Raw genomic sequence first — 19364 nt, 5'->3', positions numbered from 1 at the left:
ATAGGGAAGCTCTGGACCATGTATTAAGAAAAGAAATTCAGAAGCAAGCAACAGTATTGTGACCCAGATGCTCAGGAGTAGAGGGACTCCATTCCAGCATTTAGCATAGCCTGTGGAAGAATGAGGTAAGAATCTTAGGCCAAAGGGGAGCCTACAGTTCTGTCACTGAATCAACAGACCTTTCCAGCTGCCTGGTAAGGGGCTGAATCTAGTAGCATCATTCTGTTATTGTTTAGACTGAAATAGCACAGGAAATTGTAGAAATGAGACTGAGGGCAGCAATAACACTTTGGGAGTCAAAAAAAACTTGCAGGTCCCCAAACTGCCCTTGAGATCTTGGAATAACATAAAATTCAGTGCTCTAAGAAAGAAGCAACAGGACCAGCCTATACCTTCCCTCTAGAGGTGCAGCAGAGCCTTGCCCTCATGTCAAGTCTAAAGTCAGGAGGGTTGGAAGAATGAGCAAACAAAAAAAGAATCTTATCATAAAGAACTATTGTGATGTTAAGGAACCTCTAGATGCAAATCCCCAAAAAGAGAATGAGTCCAAACTATCTATAAGCATTGCCTCTAAGAAAAATCATAGCCCAGGCACAGATTCAGCTGGAATTCCTGTCATAAAAGAATCAACTCCTTATAAGAGTCAGAAAATTGTTAGTTAAAAATGTTTTGTATTAGTGAATTCAAAGTACTTGAGGGAAAAAATGAAAAAGAATGAGAGTTAAGGTAGAAAGAATTGGAAAGGGAATTAACAGATTGGCACAAGAGGTACCAAAGCAATAAACTCCATGTAAATTAGATTAACCAGATAGAGTCCAATTACTCCATGAAGAAATAAGAAATATTAGACAAAGAGTAAAGACTTTTTAAACAATGGGAAAAAAGGCAAGATATCTCACAGTAAAAACAAACTGACCTGGAAAACAGATAAAAGAAGAAAATAAAATGGGAATCATAGTATCTGAATAGCATGACCAAAAAAAAAAAAAAAAGTGTGAGAATACATATTTTAAGAAATCTATAAACTGTTCACATCTCTTAGATCCAGAGAGCAAAGTGGAAATAGAAATAATCTATTAGTCACCTCATGAAAGAAACTTCACATTAAAAACTCCCAGGACATCCAGAAAATCCAGGGTTTTCAGTTAAAAAAAAAAAAAAGACTAGAAGTAACCAGAAAGAAAGAACTGGGTACCAAGGAACTACTGTCAGGATCACACGTGATTTAAGAGCTACCATTATAAAGAAGTAGAGAGTTTGGAATACAGTATTCCAGGAGGCAAAGAATATATACGTACTGCCAAGAATAACTTGTTTTGTGAAACTGATTATAATGTTACGGGGGAAAAGCTGATCTTTAATGAAATAGAGAACTTCCAAATATTACTGATGAAAAAAATCTTTGAAAGAAACTTTGAAGTTCTAACACAGGACTTAAGAAAAATGTAAAAAGGTGAATGAAGGAACTCAACAAGAATTAATTATTTTCATTCAAATATGGTAGATGATACATGTGTCCTCTCTGAACACTATCATCAAATACTAAAGAGGGAGTCTAATTAGACAAAGCCTAGAAATGGTTCTATTATGGGAAATACAGATTTTATTAAAGGTTCTATTTAAGAGAAGAAAGGGAAGAGAGGGGAAGAGGAATTCATGGGTTGGTGAGGGAAAGGAAGGTCAGGAAAATCTTCTCACACCAGAGTAAATATTTATTCAAATGAGGAAGGGGTAAGGGGAGCAACTGTCACTTAAAATTCTCTCATCTGAATTGGTCAAGTGAAGGAAGAAAACACAGAGTTGAGTAAAGAAATACATTTCTCTCACCTGAGAAATAGGGAAAGGAGGAAGGAGGAAAGGGAAGTTAGAAGGAGAGATTAGTCCTAAACAAAACATAATCTAAGGTTGTGTGAAAATACCTATATGTCTTTTTGGGGAGACATGATGGGAATCTAAGTGAATTCCCATATATTGAGAAATGAATGAACAATTCTCACACATAACTGTGATCAAATAATATTGTGCTATAAGAAATGATGGAAAGGCTTTCAGAGAAACTGAGAAGATTGAAATGAATTGATGCAGAATGAAGTAAATAGAGCCAGAATAATTTATACAGTGACAATAGTATGGTAAATGCAAACAACTTTGAAAAAAATTAGGAACTCTTATTAGCATAATGACCAATCATGATTTAAGATTTGCAAAGGCAGCTAGATGGCACAGTACAAAGAGCACTGGGCTTGGAATTAGGAATACACATCTTCATTAGTGAAAATCTGGCCTTAGACACTTACTAGCTATGTGACTCTAGGCAAGTCATTTAACTCTTTTTGCATCAATTCCTTAACTGTAAAATGAGCTGGAGAAGGAGATGACCCATTACTCCAATATCCTTTCTGAGAAAACCCCAAATGGGGTCACAAAGAGTTGGATATGACTAAAACCACTGAACGGTTTGCAGAGTGCTTCACATGCATTATTGAGGCTCACCACGGCCCTGGTCATGGAAAATAAGTAAGTTGAGGAACTAGGAAGTTAGAATGTTTGATGGAGTATCAATGTATGTTGATATCCCCTAAATCAAAAAGGTCAGGAGTTTGGGAGGAGAGTGACTCTGATTTAGGCATTGAACTCATTGAAGAAAGGAGGAGTCATTAAATAACAGCTACCAGAATCTTTATTAGTTGGTAAATAAAATAATAAATATGGTTTGAGTGGATAGTTGAGATCTGCAGGTAAAATTCTAATTCCAAGTTCCGTTTCTAAATCATATCTCACCTCAAACATTTAATAGCTGTGTGACCTTGACAAGTAACAACTCTTTTGCCTCAGTTTTATCAACTATAAAATGAGAATAATAATGCCACCTACTTCCAAGATTTTTTGTTAGAGATATATTTACAGAGTGCTTAGCACAGCTCCTGGCACATAATAGATGGTATATAACTGTTAGATATTATTATTTTTATTATTGCATAAGAATGGGGAGTCAAAAGGCCTTAGTTCCAATCTAACTTAACAAATAACCAGCTGGTATTTGGTAGATATTTTATAACTTCTGTCTATAAATATAGTTTTTTTGAATTTCCCATTTAAAAAATATCCTTAGTTAAGCAATTTTTTTTATTTTGTCTATCACCATATAATGTCTTGGATAAGACCTTAAGGAGAAAAAATCAAGGATGTTTAGAATTGAATATGAGAGATCTTTCTGGATCACATTTTGGAAACTATGCAACAGATACTGCCCATGTATAAATAGGTGCAGCATAGTATCCAGTTATTACTTGTGTAAGAAATGGTCTAAAAAATATGAATATTAAGAAAGAGACCTACTTAGTTAACAAAAATGAAGACTAATAAATGATTGGCCCATGCCCTATACTAATAGAATATTAAAATAAAATAATATTAAAAGTCCTCCAATATTTCATATGAATCTTCCATGGACATGGACAAGAATATTCCATGGAAAGACATGGAGAAAAAATGGAAGGGTTACAGTCTCTTTGTCTGTGAAGGGAATGTTCACCCTGGCCTGATCCTTCAAAAGGCATCAAAGAAACCTTTTGTGTGCATGACTGAAACTGTCAGAACTTCCATAAGACCTTCTTAAACACTAGCCAAAAGAAAGATACATTTTATGAATAAGTTTAATCTTTACATACTGTTTGTTATATGATACATTTTCTGTTGTGGCCCTTAACCTTGTAGTCATAGAGTGATTATTCTTACAGTCTCTGCATCTCTCCCTTTAAAATTATGATTTATGTTCAGTACTAAACTACATTAACTCTAAATCCACCATCAAAGGAGTACAAGTCTACTAATCAGTCTTTAATAAACCAGCTTAAACAGTGTAATGCATATGAAAAATGGTGAGAATTATTCCATGAAGTGGCTTTGGAAATCTTCTACAAAGGGATTATTTATATTCATTTATCTTTTATTATCTCCAGCAATGATTGTCAGAAGACTTCTGTGTATTATCTTAGAAGTGCTAGTAATCACTTCAATAACAGTTCTAAATGTAGCTCAATAAAACTAACGCTAGGTAAAAATTGTACCCATTTTAGGAAATTAATGGCTGAATTATGGCACATATGTGAGGGGGGGGACAAAGTATGTAAAGAGGGAATGAAGGAATTGGATGTGTAGTATGTTATATAGAGGTAATTTATTTTGCATGGAAATTTCAGTAGCATAAAAGTTGTTAAAACAGGAAAGGACTAGGTATTTTAGGTGTTTATTAATGTGAATAATTTCAAATATTACAAATAATTAGTTTTATTAAATATGAGTAATTTCTATGACTAATAGTCAATATGCTGCCAGTGTATTAAGTGTGTGCCATTTACTTTAAGGAAATTCCTTTAACTTATAACTAAACTCTGTCTCTGAAGAGTTAGATAGGAATAAATTAATTTTTAGAAAAATTTTAGAGATAAAGTGTTTTTGGTTCATCCATTAAAATATTATATCACCAATTCATGAAACAGCTAAGGCAATGTGATGTAGGAAAAAAAAAGAGTATTGGATTTCTGGTTAGAGGCCTGGGCTCATATTCCCTTATTTACTACCTTTGTGACCTTGGATGATTCACTACTATTTGGACCCCAGTTTCCTTACCTGTAAAATGGGGATATTGAATTAGATGGTATCCAGTGTTCTTTCTAATCTTAAATCTTTGATTTAATTGGGACTATTACAGCCTTCAGTCATAACGCTGCTGTATTACCTCCAGAATTGAAATGGTTCTGGAGTACTCACTTACTAGGACTGGTCTAATCAACAGATATTCATCGAGCTCCTGGTCTGTGTCTAGCACTGTTAGGTACTATGGCAGATGTAAAAAAATTGAATTGTGTATGGATCCTACTCATAAGGAACAAGTTATGGAGGGTGGCTAAGTGGTTCAGTGGATTGAGAGCCAGACCAAGAGATGGGAGGTCCTGGTTCAAATTTGGTCTCAGATACTTCCTAGATATATGAAGAACAACTCACTGATCCTTCCCCCCGCCTCCTCCAACCCTTACCTTCTGTGTTAGAATCAATACTGTGTATTAGTTCCAAAGCAGTAGAGGGGAAAAGGCTAAGCAATGGGGGTTAAGTGACACGGCTCTCAATCCACTGAGCCTCCTTAGCTGTCCCCCCTTAGTACTGATTTTCAGACAGAAGGGAAGGCTTTATTTTTTTTAAACCCTTACCTTCTACCTTGGGATCAATGCTGTGTATTGGTTCCAAGGCAGAAGAGGAGTAAGGGCTAGACAAAGGGGGTTAAATGATTTGCCCAGGGTCACACAGCTGGGATGTGTCTGAGGCCAGATTTGAACCTAGGACCTCCTGTCTCTAGGCCTGGCTATCAATCCACTGAGCTACCCAACTGCCCCTATAAGGCAAGTGTTTAAAAAGAAAAATGTTTGTAACAAGTGCTATTTCTACTCCCTCAGGGGTTTCAGAATTGCTTCAGCTTGGCCCTTTCCTGTTTATAAGAAGGAAATACAGTACTAGTGAGCTATTACTGTTTATGTAGCCTGCTCAGTTGGCTAAGTCCTATCAATTCACCCCTTCCCACTTCCACAACCTCAGTCAAGCCAGACTAGATTATTCGCTCACTTCGTTCTCCATACATGTCATGGACACAATTTACTCTGTCTCTCTCCTCACACATGTCTCTGGCTGCCGAAATCATTTGTTTCCTTCAAAGTCCAATCCAAGTCTCATTTCTGCCATGAACCCTTCCCTAACTAGTAGTGATCTTTCATCCTTGTCGTTTCTCATAACACTTTGTGTAGACCTCTCTTTTACACTTAATATCTAATTTATTATAGAGTTGTGTGTGTATATGTATTTATTTACAAAGATTATAAATTCTCAGAATGCAAGGACTTTGATTCCTTCTTTATAGTCCTACCACAAGGTCATGGGCATTATATAGTAGTTAATCATTAACTGTTTGAATTGAATCACCTTGGTATAGTCCTCCTCTTGAGGGCATTTAGAAAGTATAAGCTATTACTTTTTGGTATATTTTCCTACAACTTCTCTCAGTATACTGACTTATCCTATCCCTCTTTCAAATTTGCTTTGTCATTAATTTATGTAAGTTCTAATTTTCATAGACTACTACTAAGTTTTACTTACCTTAATTTCTTTGCTCATTTATACTTTGATATTTGTACTGTAAGGGGTGAAATTATGGCTGACTGAATGTATAATTAATTTAGGTCGCCAAGGATTTTATTTACAAAATCCTCATGAAACACCCAAACTCAGCTGGAAATCTCATAGTGATTTAATTGATATAGTGGAAGAGATTTAAGAAGAAGGAGGAAGGAAGGGGCTAGTACTAGGCCGGAAGATTAGGAGATCTATAAAGTAAGGTTTTGAGTGTAAAAGAGGAAAGAATCAGCCTGACCTTCAAAGGGGCTCAGCTAAGATGCCCGAACCTGAATCAGCTCAAGGGCAAAACTCACCACCCAGTACTCCAAGATGTCAAAAATGCCTAGCACACTCTCAGCCAGAGTCACCTCTCCAGGGAAAGAGGAAGGGCCAGGAAGTTCTGTGCCTTATATGGACGTTTTACATCACTTTTCTGCTTCTCATCTGTACCAATGAGGACTTAGCTTGACTTAGGACAGCCCAGAGGTCTGTCCTTGTTTCTGCACATGTCTGTTGAAGGCCATTCCTTAGATAATTAAATCTTGAGTTTGATGCAGACCTTCAAAATCTTGTTAAACTAAGAAGGGAGGAGAAATGTAGTTTCCAAGACCTGATTCTGTTATTCCAAGTATTTTCATTGTTACTGATCAGGAAATAGCTAAATCAGATCTTCTAAAGAATGGTATTATTAGGGTGGAATAGTTTTAAAATTCACAGTACAAAATCCAAACATACTCTGCTTGGGGGACTCAGCCTTAACAGGCACAGAGAAGCAGGGGTCTTATAGTTTTGATGGAATGCCTCCAGAAACCCTATTCCTCCAGTCTAATAGGATATAAATAAGCCTCACTGTTCAAGTTGTTTTTATATTTTGTTTTGTTTTGGTTACATTATAGTCTCTGACACTTTATCATATGAATAAACCTAGTTCCTTTATAGGTCTTTCAACTGTTCATTCAAAATTTTGCATTTCAGTCTCATTCCTGCCTAACATAAAAACACTTTTAACTTGATATTCAAGATACTACTGACCTATCAATATAAAATCAATTTTAGTTCTCTTGATTTAGATAGTTCTATAACACCCACAGTTACTACTCTTCAGTAACTCATTCAGGGAAGCCAGATCTTTTGAGAAGCCACAATAAGACTGGCCAATTTATTTCAAGCTATTGATTAATTACTTATTGATTAATCAGTTACCAACTTTTAGTGCTCTATAACTCCACCCCAGTTCATTGTATATATTCTATTACTATGACTATTTAATATGAAATTAGTTGACCTTATTACTAAATATTGTCATCTTCTCCCTTCTTATTATGAAAACCTCACATTACTAAAATTCTAAGAAATTTTAAACCTAGAGAATGACTATTAATTAAAGGGAAAAGGTATATATAGTTCAAGTGGTTTAGACCAGGGATGTCAAACACAAACAAAAAGAAGGGTCATGAAAGTATATATAAGGATCCCTGCAGATCACATATTGACTTAGAAAATCCCATATTAACATTTTGTGTTTTATCATATTTTTATTCACTTTGTTAAGTATTTCCCAAATATATTTCAATCTGATTTGGTCATACATGACAATGTTGTGGGCCATATAGTGCTCTCATGCCACATGTTTGATATTTCTGGTTTTGCTAACCATAAACCTAAAATACTAACTAATGAAAACTAATGATAAATTAACTAATGAAAATATTGAGTGTCATTGCCATTTTTGTCTCCTTAGTGTAATAATGTCCAGAGGATAATTCCTAGTCAATAGGAAAGAGAAAACTAGAGTTAGAATAAGGAGTAAGCTATAAAAGAAAATTGCCACATTGATATGTCATCTGCTTGTCAAGCTAATGTTTCTCAAAATCATTGCAGTACTGCCAAGTAATAGATCTACATAATACATTATGCATGTTATGCTTCAGAATTTACTCAAGTTGCCTAGTTTCAGCATAATTCAGAATTCAGATCACTGCAAAGTAATTGTGGCTTGGAAAAATGAGTTAAACAAAATATTTTAATGTACTCTTCCATAAGACCTTGAAATGATTATAATTCTCTTTTAATTCTTTGGATGGTATTGCCTATGCATCACAGTTGATCAGAATCTTTTGTATTATTTCAAATAGAATATTTTGTTACAGAACAAATGCAGAAGTGATTAGTTACCTTTTTTAAAGGTGAAAAATGATAATTCCACAAGCTGAATTTTCAGATTTTTTAAAAATAAAAGTCTTTCCAAGAGATATGTCCAAATTAAATCAAATAAGATAAAAAGTTTAAGAAAGAATATCATACCTTTGGGGGAAATTATCAATACTATGAAGAGATTTTTTATTAACTGCTTAATTTTCTACTAGCTGAAAATTGTTTTTAAACAAAACGAGGAGTTTTTGGTAGAAATTTAATTTGTAATTTCCTTTTGAAATTTGCAGAGATTTGCTGCAGACATTAACTGAAGATGAATTACACACACTTGAACGGAACCTTTGTATATCCCAAGATGTGGAGTTCTCTGTGAGAACAGATCCTGAAGTCCCCACTGTCATTGCACCCACTTTAGCTACAACCTTCCCTCCTGAGCAGCTTTCTGTCACCGCTGAAAATACAGAAGCTGAATTAGCCTGCTCGATGCAGTATGATGAACAGGAACTGGAACAACTCAATCAGATGGTTCACAGGGTAGGAGATGAAATGTCATCTCTCCTTTCACCACCCAGTGTATGTCAGTCTCCAGCACATAGAGCTGGTCTAAGAAATAGCTCAAGCACAGAGGCCTCACCAAGCAGGTCAAATCTAGGTCATTTAAATGATGAAGAAGACAGAGTCTTTTTTATGGATGACCTTGATGGAGCAGGAGAATCCCTTGCTAGGCCAGAGTCAACTGGTAGCACTCTGGTTTGGGTCAATAACACCTGTCAGGATCTGTCAAAAGAAAAGGACACCCCAAGTATAGATAATGGAGAAGCAGGAGATGCTTTACACAGAAAAGAGAGAGAAAGTGATTTGAGCAATAACAATAATATTGAAGATTGCAAAATGCAAAAAACAGAACTCTCTGTCCAAAATTCTTGCAGTTGTTTAGATTCACAATTATACCTCAATGGCTGGGATGTGAATGCTGAAGATGCAGAGACAGCAGAAATGATAGCCCATCGGACTGGTGGAATGAAGATATCTGCTACTGTGATATTTAATCCTAAATCTCCTACTTCTTCTGATTCACCTGTAACTACACCAGAAATACCAAGTAATACTGTTCCTATTTCCAACTCAAGAGCTGACGAAGAGGCAAATGAATCCCATCAGCTTGGCATTGCTGCTACTAATTGTCTCATTAACTCCTGTGTGTGTTGTGGTAGTTGTGAAGACAACCGGGAGGACACTTCAGAAAGTTTAAAGACTAAGTGTACTCCAGGAAAAGTTATAAATGCCTCTTATAGTCTAGTCAAGTCTAAAGAAAAGGATCACATAGATAAGTCAGATAATGCAGCATCCTCTCCAGAGACTCTAAAAACTGAAACTCTTCCTTCTGAAAGAGACTGTGACAAGCAAGAACCTCAACAATCTCAGTCCTCCAAGTGCCTGGTGCAGAACTCAGGATCCCAAGTGGGAAGTGATGAGGGGTCACAAGTTGAAGGGGATGTGTCAGGTCAACAGAAGCAGCATGAAAATAGAATACAGCCAAGTGAGAAGCAGTCAGAGACCAGAAAGCAAAGTAGAAGCAAAAGGCCAGGCAAAGAAGGAGGAAAAGCAAGGTCTAGTTCCAGGTAAGATCATCTGCCAAATATATATCCTTTGGGCTGAAAATAGTGGTTTCTAAGTTTTAGGCCTTTGTTATTTTCTGGTTTTGATTCAACATTCAGCAATACAATACTTGACAAGTTCTCAATCTAATTGTTGACTTTTTAACTATAACTGCTGTTCATATATTTTTATATGTCATAGAATGAAAATGAATTTGATGTGTAAATTAATTTACACTACTTCCATGATATGAAACTAATAGTATATTTAATGCATTACAATAGGAGCTCCTTAAGGGCAAGTATGTTTTCATTTTTGTCTTTGTATCCCCAGCATCTAATACAGTGCCAGGCATATAGTAGGTGCTTTCTAAATGTATTTGTTTAAAAGAATTCCTAGAAGACTTTAAAATATTTTATTCCCATTTAACATCAAAAGTGCTTTGTAAATTATGGGATTACTGTCTACATCACAGAATCTTATATCATTGTTTTAAAATATTTATACTTCTGGTTGATATAATTTATTTGATCCTAGGTTGGAATGCTAAGAATTTGCCTTTAGAGTAATCTTGTTTCAATATTTATTTTTATTACCTAATTATTTTTTAATCTCACCTTTCAATTGACTACCAAAATAGTTCTAACATAGTTTTATTAATTGCTTTGGTAGGATCAGCAAATATTTTGTAGTAATTTCATCTAGTACTAGTTGTGTTAACATGTAAGGTTTATACATTTGCATTTAGCTGTTCTTTAGTCTTTTCATTTGCATTATTGTAATTGTGTATTTGTTCTCTCCTTTCTGTTTCCTTTACATTACATTGAGAACTTAATTCTTGTGTGGATCAGGCATGAACACAAATAAATATGTGATCAGATTTAATTGAGGGAGGAAGTTTGCTAGGGAAATATGATGACATAAATCACTTTATTACAACACAATATTAGGAACTGTCACCTGAGATTAGTATCATTCAATGAGCTTTTGCTAGGGGTTGTGGTAGACCTAACATGCAGAGATAAAAAACAAAATAGTTTCTGCTCGCAAGGAGTTTATATTCTAGGAAAGGAGACAATAGGTGCCTATACCTATGTATAGAATATATATAAATCAGAGACAAGATCACACTAGGATTATTGGCGTCTAGCAGGAAAGATCTTTGAGATTATCTTTTTTATCCCTTCCTTTTTACAGATAAGTAAATTGAGATCTAGAGAATTTAAGGACTTTGCCCAAGATCACAGAGATAGTAAATAGTAGAAACTAGTGATTTAAACTCAGCTATTCTTTTTTAATACTTTTATTTAAAACCTTTTTTCAGTTTCTAATTCTCTTTTCCTCCCTAAGACAACAAATAGACATACATTATACTCATGCAGTCATGAAAAACATATTTCTATATTAGTCATATTGCAAAAGAAAATACAGACCAAAAAAAGGAAGTTTAAAAAAGTGTGCTTTGGTCTGCATTCAGAATCCATCATGAACTCAGGCATTCTAACTACAATCTAGCACTCTTGATTACTGAATTCATGTGCTCAGATAACTTCTCATACCTAGATGATATCTAGATTTCCTAATACAAAATTTTTTATTGTCTACAGTTAATTTTGCATATTTTAGAAGAGAACTAGAACAATGATCTTTCCTTATATTAAATGATTTAGTGACATTTCAATAAGTAGCTATGAACACTTTTTAAAAATAATAACCAAAATCACTTGTTCAGTCACAAACTATTGATATTCATAGCACTGGATTAAAGGATACATGAAATAATCAGAAGATTGTGTGAAAACAGTTCTAAAATTTATGTGGGTGTGTAGCCATTGGAGGAGAGATGAACTTTCTTCAGTATAGGTCAATGCAGTCTTTGTTTAAGCAAATGCCAAAACTACAGACTTTATTGATTTTTCCCTTGGCTAGGCTACTTTCCTTACATGACTAACCATTGACTTCTCTGTTGGCATTTGGTACTATTTATTCTCTTAACCATCTTGAAACATTCCTTTCCAGGCTTTCACAACATTACAGTATCCTCATTTTGGTCTTATTTCTCCATTCACGATTTCTTTTTCTGAAATAGTAAATTTAGGAAGAAATTAATTTATTACACCAGCTTCATTTTTATCAATTTCAAATCCATGTCAGTTTTAATGGGAAAACATATGAGAATTAGCAGTAGACACGATTTGTCTCTTCCTCCTGCTCCTTTCCCCCCTTTGCCAGAAGATAACAATTGTCTTAAATATAGTCAAGATGACCTTTCAAGAGCCCTTCTATGATTGTACAATCAGCATAATGATATGTGATGTTTATGTGAAACTTTTATTCCTAATGTATTCATAATCATTAGTTAATTCATTCTGCCCCCTTGAGAAGTTGGTTATTATCATTTATAGTTTATGGATGATAGAATTTAGACAGAGAGAGTATGAGGGAATAACATCATCTTTATTGGGAATCTTTGACAAAAATTCCAAAGTACAATCTCAGAAGATTCAGAGCATTGATCTGTCTGCTGGCTTCTCTTATCTCACAAGATAGTCTAGGATATCAGATTGTTTCTAACACTTCATGTAATCTAGTGAGTTTATAAAGGCAAAAATATGTAATGGAAAGAGTACTAGACTGGGAATTAGAAGATAGGGGTTGAAATTTAGCATATTCACTTAACAGCTGAGTAACATTGGACAAATCTTTTAACCTCTTAAAGGTCAATCTTCATCATCTATAAAATGTGGATATTTATGGGGTAATTAGGTAGCTCAGTGGATTGAGAGCCAGGCCTATACATGGGAGGTCCTGGATTCAAATCTGACCTCAAACACTTCCTAGCTATGTGACCCTGGGCAAGTCCCATTGCCTAGCCCTTACCACTCTTCTGCATTGGAACCAATACACAGTATTGAAAGATGGAAGGTAAGGGTTTAAAAAAAAAGAAAAGGAAATGTGAATATAAATACTCTTGGTGCCTTTTATTTATATATTGTTCTAAGGATCAGTAAAAAAAGCAATGTGTGAAAACATTTTGTAAACTAAATCAGCATTCAAATATAAGTGACTGTTTTTGTCAGGGTCTCACAGGTAGCACTTCCAGAATAATGTAAAGGGTGTCAAAAGGGGTTGTCAGGGACACAGTTGCCATTTACTTTGTGATACAAAGTCATCATTGGCCAAAGGGCTCTTTAAGGTGAGTGTGTGTGTGTGTGTGTGTGTGTGTGCATGCACATGCATATGCTAAAGGTAGTTTGCTTTCCAGACCATCACATGATTTCCCCAATAACACATGTAGAACAGGAAAAATAAACACTGACATATAGCCAAAGTTATCTATGGGTAATCAGCATTTATTTGTTAGCACCTACTATATGCCAGGCACTATGTTAAGCACTGGGAGATACAAAGACCAAAAAATGACAGCTTCTGCTCTAAAGGAGCATATATTCCATCAAGACAGAAAATCTATATGTATATAAATATATGCAGAATAAATAAGGAAGGTAATTGGTTTCAGGAAAAAAGAAAAAGGATTATTTCATAACTGAGTGTGGTAGGGGAGATGAGGAGGAAGTACATTCCAGGCATGAGAGATGGCTGGTACAAAAGCATGTAAATAGGTGATGGAGGGTCATGTTATCATGTGAGAGAACATCATTATGGAGTGGTAGTTAAGAGTGCTGGAGCTGGAGTCAGGAGGTCATGAGGTCAAATATGACCTCAGACACTTACTCTGTGACCCTGGGCAAGACACTTAACTTTTTGCCTCAGTTTCTCCATCTATACAATGATGAAGTTGGATTTGTTGGTCTGCTAAGATCCCTTCCATTGTATCCAAAGGCCCTGCATCTTATGGTCTGATGGTCTCTCAAGAACTGATTTGTTTTGCAGCACTGAGATCTCACCTTATTCTCCTTATTATTTTTATGATTTAGATAAAAACCTTATATTCTGTCTTAGAAATAATTGGTTCCAAGACAAAAGAGAGTTAGGGCAATAGGAGCTTAAGTAATTTGTTAGAGCTATAAGAGTTAAATAATTTGCCCAGAGTCATACAGCTAGGAAGTGTCTGAAATTATATTTTAGCCCAGAACTTCCCAACTCCAAGCCTGGCTCTCTATCCACTGAGCCACCTAGCTGCCACCTACATCAGTTTGTTTTTTGTAAAATTAATTTATTTAGTTAATTTAGAGCATCATTCCTTGGTTACAAGAGTTACATTATTACCCTCCCCCCTCTTCCCCTAGCTAACGTGCAATTTCATTGGGTATTACATGTGTCCTTGATCAGAACCTGTTTTCATGTTGTTGATGTTTGCATTAGGATATTCATTTAGAGTCTACATCCCCAGTCATATCCCTTCGACCCATGTAATCAAGAAGTTGTTTTTCTTCTGTGTTTCTACTCACACAGTTTTTCCTCTGGATGTGGATAGTGTTCTTTCTCTTAAATCCCTCCAAGTTGTTCAGGATCTCTGCATTGCCATTAATGGAGAAGTCCATTATATTCTATTGTAGCACAGTGTATCAGTCTCTGTGTACAATGTTCTCCTGGTTCTGCTCCTTTTGCTCTGCATCAATTTCTGGAGGTCATTCCAGTTCACATGGAATTCCTCTACTTTATTATTCCTTTGAGCACAATACTATTCCATCACTAACATATACCACAATTTCTTCAGCCATTCCCCAATTGGAGGGCATTCCCTCATTTTCCAATTTTTTGCCACCACAAAGAGCACAGCTATGAATATTCTTAAACGAGTCTTTTTTCCTTATTATCTCCTTGGGGTATAGCAGTGCTATGGCTGGATCAAAGGGCAGAAGTATTTTAGCACCCGTTGGGCATAGTTCAAAATTGCCCTCCAGAATGGTTGGATTAATTCACAACTCTACCAGCAATGCATTAATATCTCAACTTTGCCACATCTCTTCCAGCATTCATTACTTTCCATAGCTGTCATGTTAGCCAATCTGCTAAGTGTGAGGTGATACCTCAGAGTTGTTTTGATTTGCATCTCTCTGATTATAAAAGATTTAGAACACTTTTTCATGTCTTTATTGTTAGTTTTGATTTCTTCATCTGAAAATTGCCTATTCATGTCCCTTACCCATTTATCAATTGGAGAACGGCTTGATTTTTTGGTACAATTGGTTTAGCTCTTTATAAATTTGAGTAATTAGACCTTTGAGGTTTTTGTTATGAAGATTGATTCCCAATTTGTTGCTTCCCTTCTCATTTTGGTTGCATTGGTTTTGTTTGTAGAAAAACTTTTTAATTTGATGTAATCAAAATTATTCATTTTACATTTTCTGATTTTTTTCTAGCTCTTTCTTGGTTTTAAAGTCTTTCCTTTCCCAAAGATCTGACAAGTATACTATTCTTTGTAATTTGTTTATCGTTTCCTTCTTTATATTCAAGTCATTCACCAATTCTGAGTTTATCTTGGTGTAGGGTGTAAGATATTGATCCAAACCTAATCTCTCCCATACTATCTTCCAATTTTCCCAGCAGTTTTTATCAAATAGTGGGTTTTGGTCCCCAAACCTGGGGTCATTGGGCTTATCATAGACTGTCTTGCTGAGATCATTTACCCCAAGTCTATTCCATTGATCCTCCTTTCTGTCTCTTAGCCAGTAGCAAATTGTTTTTATAACCAATGCTTTATAGTATAGTTTGAGATCTGGGACTGCAAGTCCTCCTTCCTTTGCACTTTATTTCATGACTTCCCTAGATATCCTTGATCTTTTGTTCTTCCAAATGAACTTTGTTATGTTTTTTTCCAATTCAGTAAAAAACTTTTTTGTTAGTTCAATGTGTATGGCACTAAATAAGTAAATTAGTTTGGGTAAGATTGTCATTTTTATTATATTAGCTCATCCTACCCATGAGCTATCAATGTTTTTCCAATTGTTTAGATCTAGTTTTAATTGTGTGGAGAGTGTTTTAAAGTTGTGTTCATATAGTTCCTGTGTTTGTCTCAGCAGATAGATTCCTAAGTATTTTATATCATCTAGGGTGATTGTAAATGGAATTTCTCTTTCTAACTCTTGCTGCTGAGATATGTTGGAGATATTAGAAATGCTTATGTCTTGTGTGGGTTTATTTTGTATCCTGCAATTTTGCTAAAGTTATTGATTATTTCGACTAGCTTTTTGGTTGATTCTCTGTGGTTCATTAAGTAGACCATCATATCATTTGCAAAGAGTGATAGCTTGGTCTCCTCATTGCCTATTTTAATACCTTCAATTTCTTTTTCTTCTCTAATTGCTACTGCTAATGTTTCTAGAACAATGTTAAATAATAGAGGTAATAGTAGGCATCCTTGTTTCACTCCTGATCTTATTGGGAAGGCTTCTAGTTTGTCCCCATTGCGGATGATGTTTCTTGATGGTTTTAGATATATACTGTTTATCATTTTTAGGAAAGGCCCTTCTATTCCAATGCTTTCTAGTGTTTTCAATAGGAATGAGTGTTGTATTTTGTCAAAGGCTTTTTCTACATCTATTGAGATAACCATGTGATTTTTGTCAGTTTGCTTGTTAATATTGTCAATTATGTGGATGGTTTTCCTAATATTGAACCATCCTTGCATACCTGGTATGAATCCTACCTGGTTATAGTGAATAACCCTGGTGATGATTTGCTGGGGGCTTTTTGAAAGTATCCTATTTAAGACTTTTGCATCTATTAAGGAGATTGGTCTATAGTTTTCTTTCTCTGTTTTTGACCTGCCTGGCTTGGGATCAGTACCATGATTGTGTCATAAAAGGAATTTGGTATAACTCCTTCTTTGCTTATTCTGTCAAATAGTTTGTATAATATTGCGATTAGTTGTTCTTTGAATGTTTGATAGAATTTGTGAATCCATCAGGCCCTGGGGATTTTTTCTTAGGGAGTTCTTTGATGGCTTGTTCAATTTCTTCTTCTGATATTGGGTTGTTTCGGTAGTCTATTTCTTTCTCTGTTAGTCTAGACAATTTATATTTTTGTAAGTATTCAACCATATCACCTAGATTGCCGTATTTATTGCCATATAATTGAGCATAATAATTTTTAATGATTGCCTTAATTTCCTCTTCATTAAAGGTGAGGTCTCACTTTTTGTCTCGGATCCTGTCAATTTGGTTTTATTCTTTCCTTTTCTTAATTAGATTGACCAGTACTTTGCATATTTTATTTGTTTTTTCAAAGTACCAGATTCTGGTCTTATTTATTAAATCAATAGTTCTTTAACTTTCAATTTTATTAATTTCTCCTTTGATTTTTAGGATCTCTAATTTAGTCTTCATCTGAGGATTTTTAATTTGTTTACTTTCTAGTTTTTTTATTTACATGCCCAATTCATTGCCCTCTGCCCTCCCTAATTTGTTAATATATGAACTCAGGGATATAAATTTCCCCCTGAGTACTGCTTTGGCTGCATCCCATCGATTTTGAAAGGATGTCTCATCATTGTCATTTTCCTCTATGAAGTTATTATTTCTATAATCTGTTCTTTAACTGATTTTGGAGAATTGTATTGTTTAATTTCCAATTAATTTTTTATTTGCCTCTCCATGTACCCTTACTAATTATTATTTTTATTGCATTGTGATATGAGAAAGTTGCACTTATTATTTCTGCTCTTTTGCACTTGTTTCCAATGTTTTATGTCCTAGTACATGGTCAGTCTTTGTGAATGTACCATGTGCAGCTGAAAAGAAGGTGTATTCCTTTTTGTTTTTGTCCCTATTTATTTTTCTCCACATATCTACTAACTCTCATTTTTCCAAGATTTCATTCACTTCTCTTACCTCTTTCTTATTTATTTTTGGTTTGATTTGTCTAGTTCAGATAGAGAATGGTTCAGGTCTCCCACTAGTATGGTTTTTCTATCTATTTCATCCTTGAGCTCTACTAGTTTCTCCTTTAGAAATTTGGATGCTATGCTCTTTGGTGCAAACATGTTGAGGACCGATATTTCCTTATTTTCTATACTGCCTTTTATCAGAATGTAATTACCTTCCTTATCTCTTTTAACTATATCTATTTTTACTTTGGCTTTGTCAGATATGATTGTGACTCCTGCCTTCTTTTTATCAGTTGATGCCCAATAGATTTGACTCCATCCTCTTACTTTTACCCTATGCATGTCTACCTTCCTCATGTGTGTTTCTTGTAGACAGCATATGGTAGGGTTTGGGATTCTAATCCACTCTGCTATTCGCTTGCTTTTTATGGGTGAGTTCATTCCATTCACATTCAGAGTTATGATTATCAGCTGTGTATTTCCCAGCATTTTGATTTCTACTCCTAGTCCTGCCTTTTCATCTTTCACTATTTCCTTCTACACCAATGTTTTGTTTTTAATCAGTCCCCCTAATTGCCACCCTTATTTTACTTTCCTTTCTACTCCCTCCCTTCTTATTCCCTTCTTATTTTCTTTACAGTCTTTTCAAAGTACCCTCCCCCACCCTCTTTCTCCCTTTTATTGCTTCCCTCCCCACCAGTCCTTTTGTTACCCTTCTAATTCCCTATAGGGCACAAATCAATTCTCTTCCCCAATGGATTTGATTGTTCTTCCCTCTTTGAGTCAATTTCAATGCACGTAAGAGTTGAGTATTTCTTACCTCCAACCTCTTTACCATTCCAGTGTATTGATGTTCTCCCCTGTGAATCTTAAAAATTCTCAGGCCCTACTTCAGAACACTTGGTTAAGACCATTCCCCATTTTAAAACAATGAAGGTACTTGATTAGGAATGTGGGAACTCTACTTCACCCATACTTAAGCATGCCTTAGGGGAAGATAAAGTTGTAAACTCCTTGCTGAACAATGAAAAGTACTTAACCCATACTTATAATAAGGCAAAAAACCCTTAAGCTGGGCCTCTTTTTAGATCTAATACAAAAGGGTGCTAAGTACCTATAAAGGTCAGGCAACTTGTAAACTTACAAGGGACAAAGAGGTGAGAATTTACTCAGAGATTTTAGTCTACTCAGGTGTGAATTACTCAAAAGTTTAGTCTACTCAGGTGTGAATTCAGAATGGTCTGTCCTTTGGAAAACGGCTACTGTGATTGGTAGATGTGAGAACTTAGGGGAGGTGACATAGGAGAAAATTCTCTTTAAAAAAAGATGAAAAGCTGAGAGCAAGGGACACTCTCTCTCAGGGAACTCTCTCTGGAGATGGAGCTGGCCAAAGCTGAACTGGTGGGTCTCTGAGCACTAGAGTCTTCCTTGGACAAATCTTGTGGTGAGTTGATAAAAGACTGACTGATCTCTCTCTTAAGGCTTAAGCCTTAAGGCTGACCTAAGCTGGTCTAGCCCTTTTCCTACTATTACCTCTTACTCTGTTTCTCTCCCTTTTATTTAATTCCTTCATTTGTATTAATTAAAATCACCATAAAACCCAGCTGATTTGGGCATATTTCATATTTGGGAATTTTTCCCTGGCAACCACTTT

The 19364-nt window shown here is 35.3% G+C and overlaps 1 protein-coding gene across 8 annotated transcripts in view; it reads left to right on the top strand.

Annotated features, from left to right (window-relative positions):
- ZFYVE28 (zinc finger FYVE-type containing 28) overlaps nt 1-19364 on the top strand; it is a 267258-nt gene that overhangs the window by 165334 nt on the left and 82560 nt on the right. For 7 of the 8 annotated variants that reach the window (XR_008913103.1, XM_007496838.3, XM_007496839.3 and 4 more), the window contains one exon: nt 8607-9941. Coding sequence is in view for 7 of the 8 variants with exons in the window: in XM_007496838.3 (XP_007496900.1) it covers nt 8607-9941 (1335 nt within the window). In the remaining variant the exon portion in view is untranslated. Of the gene's footprint in view, nt 1-8606; nt 9942-19364 lie in introns of those variants that run through there. The other variant, XM_007496842.3, reaches the window with a different exon arrangement.

The sequence above is a fragment of the Monodelphis domestica genome, chromosome 6 (genome assembly GCF_027887165.1).
Source record: "Monodelphis domestica isolate mMonDom1 chromosome 6, mMonDom1.pri, whole genome shotgun sequence".
Classification (NCBI taxonomy): Eukaryota; Metazoa; Chordata; class Mammalia; order Didelphimorphia; family Didelphidae; genus Monodelphis; species Monodelphis domestica.
Note: the sequence above shows the minus strand (reverse complement) of the source record. Positions and strands in the feature narration are given on the sequence as shown.